Source organism: Danio rerio, chromosome 25 (genome assembly GCF_049306965.1).
Source record: "Danio rerio strain Tuebingen ecotype United States chromosome 25, GRCz12tu, whole genome shotgun sequence".
NCBI lineage: Eukaryota > Metazoa > Chordata > Actinopteri > Cypriniformes > Danionidae > Danio > Danio rerio.
Genome location: NC_133200.1, coordinates 18827501 through 18842270, shown reverse-complemented (window position 1 = coordinate 18842270; position 14770 = coordinate 18827501). Strand labels below are relative to the sequence as shown.

General features: G+C 34.7%; 2 protein-coding genes across 3 annotated transcripts in view; both read right to left on the bottom strand.

Annotated features, from left to right (window-relative positions):
• btbd10a (BTB (POZ) domain containing 10a) overlaps positions 1-4954 on the bottom strand; it is a 30536-nt gene extending 25582 nt beyond the window's left edge. For both annotated transcript variants that reach the window (NR_144779.1, NM_001347897.1), the window contains 2 exon segments: positions 2327-2476; positions 4794-4954. Coding sequence is in view for 1 of the 2 variants with exons in the window: in NM_001347897.1 (NP_001334826.1) it covers positions 2327-2427 (101 nt within the window). In the remaining variant the exon portion in view is untranslated.
• Positions 4955-5595: 641 nt separating this feature from the next.
• pth1a (parathyroid hormone 1a) lies at positions 5596-6493 on the bottom strand. The gene is given in 3 exon segments (NM_212950.1): positions 5596-6123; positions 6222-6325; positions 6451-6493. Coding segments are annotated over 2 exon segments (309 nt in total). The 5' UTR covers positions 6317-6325; positions 6451-6493; the 3' UTR covers positions 5596-5909.
• Positions 6494-14770: the final 8277 nt, after the last annotated feature.

Sequence of the window (14770 nt, the reverse complement as noted above, 5' to 3'; positions counted from 1 at the left end):
TGTTTGCACGTGAGCTACGTTCCACCTGCTGTCGCACGTGAGTTCAGATTGCAGCAGCAGTAATGTTAGCAGACCAAGATGAGTGGAGTTTAAATAGAGGATGGCCCATCCTCTCAAAATCAGACGTCTGGCAACATTTCGGTTGTACAGTCATTGCTTTAGACTCGTCCGCTTTTTGACACGCATACTGGGTCAAACATCCTAAGTTTTAAACTCTTCACAGTGATTTACATACTTTGCACAGCGACATGGATACCTCCTAATGGTGTTGAAAGAGTCACATACTGTATTTATAAGGTACAATTCACCCTAAAATATCATTCTCTCTTTATATAATGATTATATGATATAATGAATAATATTGGTGGCTGCAAAATCACACATGACGTGAGCTGACCGTGAGCTGTTACTACAGAGGGCGGACTATGATAGACGCGCGCGCGTCTGCTTTAGTGAACAGAACCTGCAGGTTGTGACTAACAGGTAATAAAGTAGTAAACAACATTCAGTTTGTGGAACAGAGTGATCGTTCAGGAGCCGCGTGGGAAGTATGAACAGCAGTAGAAATGAAACTGAAAGCGTGCACATTATTTGAATAATCATATCGCATTTTAGAGTTATGATTACGACGAACAAGAACTCTTTTGAGTACAGAGGTACACAAAAATGCACATCAACATGATATACTTGATAGCGCCGACATCAGCAACGCTGAAGAAATAGTAAACCTTCCTAAACTGCTGAAAAGAGCCACGACTGTCCTGTGTAATGAAAAGACGGGCACCCTGTCACTCATCATGCCCAACATGAAGACAGCCATCCATAAAAACCTCTCAGACAGATACACATCAGTTCAGGATTATTTTATAGAACTGATTACCTGGAAATGTAGATTGCACACACAAAAAACGCAAGTAACCAAGCAAAGCCTTAAGCTCTTACTGTTAAATTCAATTGAATTGAATAATTTCAATAATATTTTTAAGAAGTTTTTAAATTGTTTTATTTTCCAGAGACAGTCCTGTTTAATTTATTTTCTTAAAGAAGGTTCAGTTTAACAAGTTGAAACAAAAGAAATACATAAAAAATAGTTTACTTGGTAATTAAATTTTTTTTTTAAATTTGCATTTCAGTTTAATTTTCAATTTTTATTCCAAATATCGAGATACATATCGAATCGTGAACATTATATCGTGATACGCATTGTATCGTGAGCTGAGTGTATCGTTACACCCCTAGTACATAGTATAACGTTAGTAGTAAAAGACTTTAGATATATTTGGCGCAAAACATCAGATTTATTTTAAAACAACAATTTTACTTCAGACTAAGCAACTTGTAACTTGTTAGGCAACAAAAGACAAAAGAACCCAATAATCTGTTATTTCTAATTTGCCAAATGCGTTTTTATGCAAAGCAACCGAGCATTTGAATCCGCCGTGACGTGACAAGATTCATACGGGCAACAACCTTAGAAGGACTACTGTTGTCTTTTGACGTTACAGTAGGTTAAATCTCAACATGGAAATGTGTGATTTGTGCAATCAAAATATATTATATTACCTGCTACACCATTTATGATACACCAAAATAGGATTCTTATGTTTATCAGTTGAAGTAAAAATTATTAGCCAATTCTTTTTCTCCAAATGATGTTTAACAGACCAAAGATTTTTTTTTTACAGTATTTGCTATAATATTTTTTCTTCTAGAGAAAGTCTTATTTGTTTTATTTCAACTAGAATAAAAGATTTTATAATTTAAATAATAAAAAAAACTATTACAGTATTAACAATTATTAACCAATATTAAGCAATATTCCTTTGTTCTTTTGGCTACACAAAAAACTTATGTTTATTGAATTGTCTAATTACCCTAACTGCTTATTTATGTCATTATCCTAACTGAATACTACTATCTTAAAAAAAATATCTTGTCAAATATTATGTACTACTGTCATCATGAAAAATATAAAACAAAAAAGTTATTAAAAAATAGTTATTAAAACTATTATGTTTAGAAATGTGTTGAAAAAAAAAACTTATCTTCGTTAAATATAAATTGGGGAAAATATGAAATAATTCAAACTTAAAAGGAGGGCTAATAATTCTGACTTCAACTGTATATAAATAATTAAACATTTAATGTGAACTAAGAGAAAAAACATTCACCTAATCTACATATTCAACTCTAAATGCATATGATGTGCAGTATTTTGGGAATCATAGTGCAATCCCAACAGTAAATCTACCAAAAAAATAAGAAAATCTACACAACTACAGAAAATCCATGCAGTTGGTTATGACGTGGAGTCTGTCTTCCTTACCTGAGGCGTCTGCAGACTCTTCTAGACCGACAAGTTGTACTTTGATCCCAATTTTCGGAATCGCTCGAATGGCTGTCATAAGAGACAGGGTGTGCTGCCATCTCAAAAGAGTTGATAATACTGGACTGAAAGGCTTTCAGATCTCATATCCTAACATGCCAAAAAGAACAAAAGAATGAACAAATGTTGCTATGCATTATTTATTTGTTTTGTTGTTCACATTTATATTGTGTCATTATTACAGAGCAGAACGGCATAATGTTTATGCTGCATAACTTGCTTGCCATAAAATTTAACTGTAATTTGATGCAAATTTTACTTCAACAAACACAAAACTTACAAAAAAAAAAAAAAAAAAGAAGTTACATGGTTGTTAAGAACATAATATTAAAGACTTGTGCACTAGATATATACTGGAATGCTACCATTGAAACTATTTTAAAGACTCCCTATGGCCTACAATTCTCTGCTTTTGGATTAGATCTTGACTGCTAGAGGCTGAATGGTTATTGTCTAATGCTTATGAGAGCACCAAACTTGAACTGTAATAATATTTCGCTAATATTCTGCTAATTAATCTTTGAATTAAGGACAAGGGCCCCTGTGAGGTCTTAAAAATATTTAGAGAAAAAGCATTAGTAAATGTAAACATAAACGTATTAAAAAACACATTTTAAGAAACTAAAAACTTATTTTTCATACAATTGTTACAATTATTTAAAAATGGATTGTTTTATACATTAACGTACACACAATTTAATATTTATTTATAAAACACAAATGAAATTAATTTTAACCTATATTTAAACCAATATTTACACTCTGAAATAATGTCTTAGAACTGTTAATATGTATAGCAATATATATTTATTAAAACATTTTTATATTTAATGTACTTTACACATATATTTATATAAGTATTTCATATTTTATTAAAGCAATTGTTCTTTATGATTTCAAAAAATGCTATTGTATAATAAGTTTGCACAATATATTGTTTTAGCATCGATATCGTAGTGTGTGCATCATAAAGATATGCATTGTTCAGTCTGAATTATAGTGGAGCAGGAGCTACAGAATTGTATTGAATTACTGTATTCATACAGAATTATATGATTTATGAAAAAAACTTACTTAAAATTGCTTTCTTGTTTCTAGTCTAAATATCTACATTTCAAAAACTCGAAAACAAGATTATTTAACTTAACCCATTTGAAGATAATTTAGCTTGTTTTAAGAAAAATCTCTTAATTTTCACTTCTTATGACAAAACTAAATTTGTACTTGCTCTAAGAATTTTTTTATATTTGGACTGGAAATAAGACAAAACAAAATAAGAAAAGCATTGTTTTTGCATTGTGACTATTCAGTTTCTATGCCTGAATGCTGTTAAGACTCCGTAGAAAACCATCAAATAGAGCTATTTATCTTGTGAAACGGTGTTCTTAGTACAAACTTTATTGCAGAAAAATAAAATATCGCAATATTAGATTTTTCCAAAATTGTGCAGCCCCACTGTAAAACTAAATTTAAAAAGTAAGATTAATATTTGCAAAAACTAACATAAGGCTCGAGCCAGCGACCTTCTTGCGGTGAGGCGACAGCACTACCTACTGCACCACTGCTTCGCCTTGTATTAATACAAGAACTACAAAATAATCAACAAAATATGGGTTTATATAAAATACATTTAAAAGATAAATTAGAAAATGTTGTATATTTTGTTAATAAAAGATTTAGAAACAAAGTCAAATGCACATTTGACTAAAATGAAGAAGAAAAACTTTAGGGGTCATCAGGGGTTTCCAAACTTTTCAGCCTGCAACCCCCAAAATAAAAATGCAAGTGACTCGTGACCCCCAAATTCCTTGGATGTGTAAAATATTAATATACAAACATTGTGCTCACAACATTAAGCCCATATAACCACAACCATATTGACAACACAAAAAACAAACTGTCTAACAACCATTTAATTTGTATAGTCATTTATTAAATTGTTTAATTCAATATTAAGCTCACCGAAAGAGACTGGTGGCCACAATGTTTTCAGCACAAGTCTATTCTTGGTTTAAATTTGGAGACTGAAGACTGCCAATTAGAGATCATCCTCAATATTCAGTTGTGGTCTGTATTTATTTTAATGTGTTTGATAGCCATAAATGTGTCAGAAAGTTTAACATGGTGCTAAAAATCAATCTGCTGCAACTGAAGCTATTTCAATTTTTTCAAGAAATAAAACACTAAACTGACTGTGACAGACAAGCTTTGAAACAATAAACAGTACAGTCTCACAAATATTCATCTAATCAGCAATTTATTAGCTCATATTAATATAAAGTTTTTAAAATGTCAACAAAGCTGGCTTAAGTATTTAAACCTTGCTAGCCTGAGGGGCTAAGCTATCTAGTTAGCTTATCGGTTAGCTTTTAAAGTGAGCGATAAATCAACACACACGCTCTCTCACCTGTCTCTTCCTAACGCTGAACGTCCTCCACGAAGTGTACGCTGAAGCTATTTAACAAACATTAGCCGTTCCATGAATCTACTTGAGCTTGATCTTCATCATTCACGATGGTGTTCATTGTTGACATATATGGGAAGCTACAAGGCTAAGTCGGATATCGCGAGAACACAGGGACGTCGCCATAGAAACCAACTCGCGTCCAATTAAACTGGAGAATCGCGCTGCTTTTGAAACATTTAGCTGCTGCCATAAAAGGCGCGATACAAGAATAGATCACAGAAGAGAAAATGTTGACAAATTATACTGGTATTATAACTAAGACTGTGTTTGTACTATCAAGCATTTAGCAGCGCTTTTTTAATCAGTTGGCAAAATGTTGATAAATATATTACAGAATAGCTTGGTTATTTAGAATATACTCTATTTGTTACACATAGGCTATGTGTCTACACACATATAACGTTAAATACACATTTTATTGCCAAAATGTATTCGTAAAACAGTATTTAAATTTATTTGATATTTTGACCAAAAGCAAAAACTGTATTACGTAATATACATAATCATATACATTTAAATAATATTTAAGAAATCACTTCAAATCAATTTTTTTAACTTTGTGAGCTTATAAAATGATTTATATTAAATGTATATTTTAATGCAAACTGCTTAAATTCGTTTCAATAACAACGTTGTTTAATAAACTGCAGTTTTAATAATTATTAAAAATTAAAATGAAAAGTGAGCGATGTCAGACAGTAGAAATATTAAAACACACACACGCACACCAGAAGCCAAATGCTAAAAACAAAATACGTTTATTTTACATTGTCGTCGTAAATAAAAGCTTCTCTCTTCAGAAACATTTGGTCCTACAGCATTTTTCTTCTGTAAACAGTAGGCTACTAGGTTAGGCTGCAAAAATATATAGCCTAAATGCTTTCAGCTATAATATTACACGGCTTAGCCGCTAAGGATATGCACAACAGCAAGAAATATAAATAATTTGCTTATAGAAAAAAATAAATATTGTTAATAAAATAATTAAGGCTTTTTGTTGAGCAGCTTGATTTGGTTCCCTGAGTTCATCCCATGCGCTGTCATCCTAATCTGTTTTCACGATGGGTTCATGAGCTTTTCCAAAACGCCCATGATCTCCTCAGCTTCCCCTGGATTCAGCTCCTTGAGTTCGGGAATAATGTCCGTGTTTTTGACTGATGCCGTGTGGATTCCCCGCAGTTTCATCTGCAGCCAGTCCTGCCTCAGCTCCACATGCTTATGAACACCGAGATTATGCATCAGCTGCACTTCATTCACTGCCCGTTTGCTTCTGGAGGAAAACAAAACATTTATTTTGATTCAGAACACACATAAAAAAGTGTTTTTTATTTATTGTAAAAGTTCTGACTACATGTTCAATGCTCTTACCTCAGAGGCCTGCTTTCTGCATTTGTTGAGAATAATAATATAAAGACGGTGACAAATATGACTCTTTTCATCAAATTCCCGTTGATGGAAACCATTTTATGAAGCTGTGAATAAACAGAAGTGCATTAGAAATTGGCCTTAGGGACATATTTAACATATGTTGATTAAAAATACGACTATTAAAATATATTTATTTTTTTAGTTGAAATAGATATTATCCCACACTCACCGTTGCTGGTAATATAGCAGGTTGCGGGTGTTGAGCTGGTTTACGGTTCACCGGGTGAGCGGAGCTCCTTTTATAGCTCTGCGCCCATTGATGAGCCGCTTCATTATTGGTGATGATGTCACCGCGATGAACAACACGTCTATAATTCAGCGTTCACTATACCTTCACTTGACCCTGAATCTGAACTTCTGGGAGTAAACGAGAAGGGCTACTGTTTGCAAAGAATCATTAGACAAATTCTCAGATTTAATATCAGATTTAATATCATTATATGGGTCAAAAGTTTCCGTAGGATTTTAAAATGTTTAAAAATAAGTTTATCCTGTTCATTTATTTATTTAATCAAAAATACAGTAAAATACTAAAATTATGAAATGTATTACACTACAACTGTTCAAAAGTACTTTATGATTTAATTTAATCATTTATTCCAGTGATTTTAACAGATGAACAGAATAATTTTCTCTAAAAAAAAAAAAAAGATGACCGGTAGTGTGTCTGTGTGTGTATACACACACACACACACACACACACACACACACACACACACACACACACACACACACACACGCACACACACGCACACACAGTTGATGTCAGAATTTTTATCCCCCCTTTGGAATAAAAAATCTTTTTTTTTTTTTCATTTTTCCCAAATGATGTTTAACAGAGCAAGGAATTTTTCACAGTAGGTCTGATAGTATTTTTTCTTCAGGAGAAAGTCTTATTTGTTTTATTTTAGATAGAAGAAAAGCAGTTTAAAAAAACTTAAACCCATTTTAAGGTCATCTATCATACTATCAATATAAAATTAATTGCTATCATAGTTAAGCCTTTAAATGTCACTATAAGCTGTATAAAAGTTTATTGAAAAATATCTAGTCAAATATTATTTCCTGCCATCATGGCAAAGGTAAAATAAATCAGTTATTAGAAATGAGTTATTAAAACTATTATGATTAGAAATCTGTTAAAAATTCCCTCTGTTAAACAGTGACTGGGGTAAAAATAAACAGGGGGCTAATAATTCTGACTTCAACTGTGTGTTTTATATATATATATATCATATATATCAACTCTGCAATCTGGACTTAACTAGAACTTCTATGATTAGCAGCTCTGACACAATCTACATTGTAAAACCGCTATATAAATAAACATATATATATGTGTGTGTATATATATTGCTAGTATAAATAAAATAAAACTAATAATATCTTAAACATTATTATTCAATTAAATTCAAGCAGCAACATGATTGTTTACTGTACCTTGTCTCAGTGTAGCAATACCAGGAAATTTAGACCTTGTGGGGACATTTTTCCCTGTGAGACAAACGGCTCAAAAATTGAAATAGTTTCTTGTAACGGTTGGGTTTAGGAGTAGCAGTTTGAATGTAGTTTTTCTGTACAAACTGCACGTGAAGTTTTCATACATTTGAAGTTTTGTACATGTAGATTTCATGAAAAATATTTTACACGTTTTGCAGCAATATTCTAATTTGTTTTATCTCAAATTGTCAAGTATTATATTTCAGTTAATGACATACTGTATATGTGATAAAAAAATGACCCATAGATTTAATATAACATTTATATTTATTTACTAGAAAAATAAAATAATTTATTATAACTAATTTATAAGACGGCACATTTTTAAATTAAGTTTTGAAAAAATGCTTAAATTTATAGATTTAAATTCCTAAACATGATTGTATTATTGCAACTTCCAATACCAAGATTCTTTTCACATTTGTCCTTTTGCACAGAATAATTACAGATTTATTGACTGACAAGCTGCTAGATGGTTTCTCCATCAGGTGGTAATCCAGCCAAGCAACCTGCTCCAGGCACAGGTGTCCAGAGCGGCTCTCAGGGAGGTGCAGGCCTTGGTCCTACTTTTATGGTCTGCGGATGACACATTAGATAACTATGAGCAAAGTTTTCTAAATGTAGCCCAGGAATGGCTATGTCATGACACAGAGAGCACCTAAACAGGTCTGACCTATGGATATTCCCTCATGGTGTGGTTAGAGTTTCTTCTCTGACTGAAGGAAAAACAGAGTATGACGACAGGGAGCAGGCAGTCTGATGACATACGAGGTAATAAGCATGAATTATAGAGGTTGCCAGAGATCGTCACCCAATATCTGTGTTTTAATGCAATAACCAGCAAAGCGAGCTGTATCCAATACTGCTTATTCTAGAGATGCCCTCTGCATCTTTTACATTGCACCTGTCTATGGGCTTCTGTTTCATCCTCTGGCATTCTGTAAAACAAACTTCACAGGTGGCAAGCAATTAAAGTTGTTTACATACCAGTTTGGCGAGATTTATGGCCTAAAGGCCCGCGTGTTGAAGATGTTTGACCCCGTCATGGTCTTTTTGCTGTGCGCTTATGGTCTGAAGTGGGCATGGTCTGTTTAGATGACACCCACCAAACAAATAGACCTTTGACTCTTGCATGAGATCCCTAACCATCAGCAGCAGTATTTAGAGCCTTCGTAGGCAGGAGTGGGGACCTTTTGACCCCAACTGCAGTTCGCATTACCTCATGCTTGATCGATGCAGGTCATATCATCGGCAGTGTGAATTACACGTGATTATTCAAAAGAATTCTGCAGGAGAAGATCAAGTCACCTAAGGACACCCAATGCAATCCACAGGTGTAGTCAAGCTAAGTGAATTTAAATGAGTAAATCTATTTTAAATCTATATTATTTTGGCTTTTCTAAAGGTTTATTGAATGATTATAAGAAACAACTGGACATTACTGAGACTTTTATTTCATTATGTTGATGTAATTCCAACTGGACAGCATGGTGGCTTAGTGGTTAGCACTCACAGCAACATGGCTGGTTTGAGTCCCGGCTAGGCGAGTTGACAGTTCTGTGTCAGGTTTGCATGTTCTCCCTGTGTTCGTGTGGGTTTCATCTGGGTGCTCCGGTTTCCCCTACAGTCCAAAGACATGCGCTATAAGTGAATTGGGTTTTCAAAAAGTTGGCTGTAGGGTATGAGTGTTTGAATGTGAGAGTGTATGGGTGTTTCCCAGTACTAGGTTGCGGCTGGAAGGGCATCCGCTGCATAAAACATATGCTGAACTAGTTGGCGGTTCATTCCGCTGTGGCGACCCCTGATAAATGATGGACAAAGCCGAAGGAAATGGATGAATGAATAATTCCAACTGGAATTGAACACTGAGTAGGGGGCAGGGCTTTTTTGTCCATCCATCCCTTGGTACCAAAATTAATGGTAAGAGGGGTGTGGCTAAGAATATTATGATTGAAGCCTCTTACATCACGCTTCTATTCAGAGAAGGAAATTGTCATACTTTGACCGAAGATTACCAAAAACATTTTTTTTCTGTTGATTAATTGCTCAGCTTAAGAATAACAGTGTGCACTAGCAAAATAAACATTTTCAGTTCAGTTCAAAACACAATTCAAATTTTGGGGGGCGTGTACACAGGTTGTTGTTTTAGGGGGGTGTTGTTTCACATGAAAATTAGTTTTGACTTACCGTCAAATGTAACAAGGGGCGGAGCCACGAGCTCCCCAACTTTGTGTTGCAACAGGCAGGCAAACAGAGAGAAGCAACATGAGCGAGAGGATCAGCATTTAGCCGTACATGTATGACGCGGACACAGAACAAGCAGAGAGCACAAAATCATTTGTGTCTTTGTATACTTTTACAGCCAACTGTGTGCTAGTTTAAAGTTCCAAGCTTGTACACCGAGACTAATAACCACGCACACTGAATTAACTTTGACTGAGGCACCAGATGCACCGCTCAGAGCCGTAACACGGCACACCAGACGCACACATTCACATGTTGTTTAAAATAAAAATATTCAGATGGCGCTCTGTGGCGCGGCAGAAATATAAACAGGCTGGGCGCCGCGGACGGCCGCTGACTTGAGGCGCCGTTGTGTGTACCCTGATAGAAACCAATGTTTAGAATTCTAAAATGCATGTCGCTGCGTGGCACATCGCCGAACGGCGCTTCTGGTGACTGGTGTGTGACCTGCTTAAGGCAAGTTTGTTATTTCCAATGGAGGGACGCGCGCGTGAGGCAACACACTCCCACTTTCCAGCTGCACCTAGTTAAGATCACAGGGAGCTAAGATCACAATGTTGCCTATGAGAGCGATCATGTGGTGAACGTTGATCTCAGGTTAAGCCCATTGAGCCCTACATCTAAAAATAGAGCAAGGGTGTTCATTTGGCCCACATGTCAATCAATATTGGTAGGCGGGGGGACCGCACTCCTAAATCAAGTTGCGGTCGCTCTGAAAACCGGTCCAATTGGTCCACTGTTTTTATGTTGTTAAATAAAAAAAAAAGGACTGGGTGTGTTTATATCACCCCATGACAGTCTATACAATATACTTACACACATGTCTGTCAAAACAGCTTAAAAAGTAATTTTTTTTTTACTATAAGTGCCTTTTTATGCAATATTTGATGGGGTTCCAGAAGAACTCTATTCAGTTTTTCCAAAGGTCAACAATTTTTTCCTTTTTTTCGTTTACAATAAATAATAAATAATAAACCTTTAAAAACAGACCCCTGCTGTGAGCTCTGATGATATTAATTAATCAAATATGCTGTTTTAAAATCATCTGTTTGCATGAATTCTTCTTATTTTTAAAACAATCATGTTTAAACAGCACCTATTTTACTTCTTTTTCAAGATTTAAGATAAGTAATTAGTGTCTCGAGAATGTGTGTTTAAAGTTTCAGCTTAATATACTCATCACATTATTTATAATACCTTTACGAATATGTGAATTTAAAGGTCTGAGGACACTGTTTTTGTTCACTGTGTCTTTAATGTAAATGAGATGTTTCTCCCCACCCACCGTTCCCACATGTCTCCTTACCTTGCTGCGTCTCACATCAGATAAACAGCACAGTGACAGACACAAAGCAAGTAGATCTGTTTTTTTTTTGGTAAATACTAAAGTAAAAACTTTAAAATGGTTATTTGATGTAGTTGTTGTTAATTTATTTTAAGCCTTTCTGCAACGATCAGTTATACACAAATGCTGTTACAAAGTTCGCAGGACCCACACATTTAACTTTGCACTGTTTTTGTATGACAAATGTGACAGGAGACACATTAATATCCACTGCTGTATGGACATTCGTTTTGTTATTGTACCTAATTTAACGTCCACAAACCGAGATTGTAGCATCTTCTTTTGTAATTTTACTGACACGTGGCTGTAGAGATGGATTACAGCAATTTTACTGTCCTTATTACATTCATGCACTTTTTAAAAATTGTCTTAAACTTGTAAAACTCATTCTTGGTGTGCAGCTGATTATAGAGAGTAGAATAAATGTTAATGCCACTCACTTTGCAAGTGCACTCTTGTGGATATGATTATACATGTTACTATGGAGACATGTTAACACGTGCCTGTCAATCAATTCGATTGGTGGGGAATGTGGGCCTCAAATTGGGATTTGGATCCCATTTTAATGTCAGGAAATTTAGAAAAGATAAGACATGTTGTGTTTATATCCCTTCAATATGACAGGGGACACACTATACCTACACACAGTTCTGTCAAAACAGCTTTCAAAAGATCATTTTGCATCATAGGTGCCCTTTCATATAAAATGTATACAGAAAAACAACATTTGCCTAATGCCTAACAGAAACTCCACCAATCAGAGAGTTGTAGTCAGCAAAAGAGATCTTGATTGCAAAGTTACAGTTCTATTGCAGGAGAGCAGATGTGATTTTGTGTGACTATACAGACAAGTGGGGTAAAGATGCATTTACAAATATTAAAATATAGGATTAAATGACCAGTAATTGGGGCGAAGCAGTGGCACAGTAGGTAGTGCTGTTGCCTCACAGCAAGAAGGTCGCTGGGTCGCTGGTTCGAGCCTCGGCTCAGTTGGCGTTTCTGTGTGGAGTTTGCATGTTCTCCCTGCGTTGGAGTGGGTTTCCTCCGGGTGCTCCGGTTTCCCCCACAGTCCAAAGACATGCGGTACAGGTGAATTGGGTAGGCTAAATTGTCACTAGTGTATGAGTGTGTGTGTGTGTGTGTGAATGTGTGTGTGGACGTTTCCCAGAGATGGGAACTTGCTGGATAAGTTGGCGGTTCATTCCGCTGTGGCGACCCCGGATTAATAAAGGGACTAAGCCGACAAGAAAATGAATGAATGAAAAGTAATTTATTTGTAACACGCTTTAAATTTGATCAAGTTTGAGTAATACAAAATAATTTACCACCCACAGAAACCAACATAAGTGACTAGCAGTTAAGATTGCATTTACCTGTATTTATGCTTCAGTGCAAAATGCAGTGTATTTGTGTTTGACTTGTTTGAGTAGATTGCTCTTGTGGAATATGTAATTAGTACAGACTGGTGTAGTGGTCACCGTTAATCCTCTGGTTCTTTTCCTTCTGGTTCTTTTGCTTCTTCTGAAACGAGATACAATCAAATTCATTTTAAAATATTTTTTAAATAAATGTATACTTTTTTTGTTGATGTAATATAGTTATTTCAGAGACTGTAATAGTGCAGGACATTATATCATCTCACAGAACACCATACTGAACTCCATACTTCAGGTCCACCCACTACCACGAGGAACCATAAATTTAATTTATGTATTAAATTACACACATTTCGAACATTTAAAATTGCTTTGTTTTTTAGTGGGTAAAAACTGTATGACATGAATACGTGGCAACAAGTGAAACAGAGATGTGTTTGCATGAAATATAGATTCAAGAAAAGAACATATCTTATAGTATCAAATATAGTTTGTATATAAGATTTGCCATTTACAGAATAAACCTTGCAAAGTTCTCATGTTCAGTATTTAAAAAGCACATATATTTTATACAATGTGTAATATACCAAAATATACATTATGCAACATAAAGAAAGTGCAGTATTATATACAATTTATGGATAAATAATATAAACATCATAGTAAGCCCAAAAATAAATGTATTGCTTTGTTTGGGAATTTAAATCCAAATGATCTCTTTTGTAACATAATAAACTTGAGCCTTTTGCATCTCTACTAATCTACCCACATTTGAAAATACTATAGTAATGCATAATCAATACTGTGCTGTTCTTTACCTATACTACATAGTAAAGCATTTGAATTAATCAGCTATAATATAAACAAATGACCCAATGCTGTAGTTTTCTACAACTATAGGTTATATTACACTAATACACCACAGTTTACGATAGTAAAATACTACATTATATTACAGTATTTAATACAGTATATCAGTAACGACTGGTAATACCATAGTATGTCAAAGTATTCTTTAAGTGTTGTAAACAGTACAATACCACACAACTATACTATAAATCACTGTAGTATTTTTACGTGGGCAGTGACGCTGTTTGAGTCATCATTACTTTCGTAGCCTAGCAGAAACCAACGCTCATTAATGCACGTTCACATGAGATATCACCACTGAACTAAAAACAGAGTGGCAGTAAAATTATTTTAGCTGCTGTTTGCTGACGTGATAGACCGGGGAAGCCATTCCTTACAAGAAAAGCTACAAAAGCGCCCTTTATGTGAGAGAGGGATTTCTCCAGCAATGAAAATACTTGCCTGACAGCTCGAGTGACGCACGCGGGACTGACGCTTATTCAAGCTCTGACTAAAAGAAATAAAGGTTACGTAGCAAAACGTCGTCACGGCAACGGCGTGATTTACGACAAGGCCCATGTTTAGTAAAACTGATTTTTAACTGTGATTTTCTTTACACTTACTTTTGATGAACTAATTTATTAATGTATTTTAAACTGTGTTTATATTGAATTTAACTAAATAAAATGACATAAAATAACCTTTTCTAAAAAAAAATGTTTATGGAAGTAGTCGATACTTACTGAGCATGCGCATATCGCGCATTACGTTGAAGCGGTAACTGCTGGAGTGTGTAAGTACGTGACAGTTTTCTTGTTGTTTCAGTCCCAATATGTTAAATATATGTAGTGTAACTGCAGCCTGTAGTATATTTAGTCGCTTAAGACGCGTTTTTGAACACATTTGTTAATGTAAGAAATGTTGCTAATCTGTAGCGAGTGATGTCACGATGTTACATTGTAGCTAAACCTTTACTAAAGTATGTATGTGTCATGTACAGCTAGACCACGGTGCACTCGACTCGATCTGTCTGAAGGAAAGTGATCAGTTAAATGAGGTAAGAGTTATGTAAGACTTTGTTTATAAAATATCATTTAACATATTTAATTAAAATAACTTTTTTTACATCTACAGGTGCTGGTGGAGGAAACACAAGACAAACAGAAAACTTCACA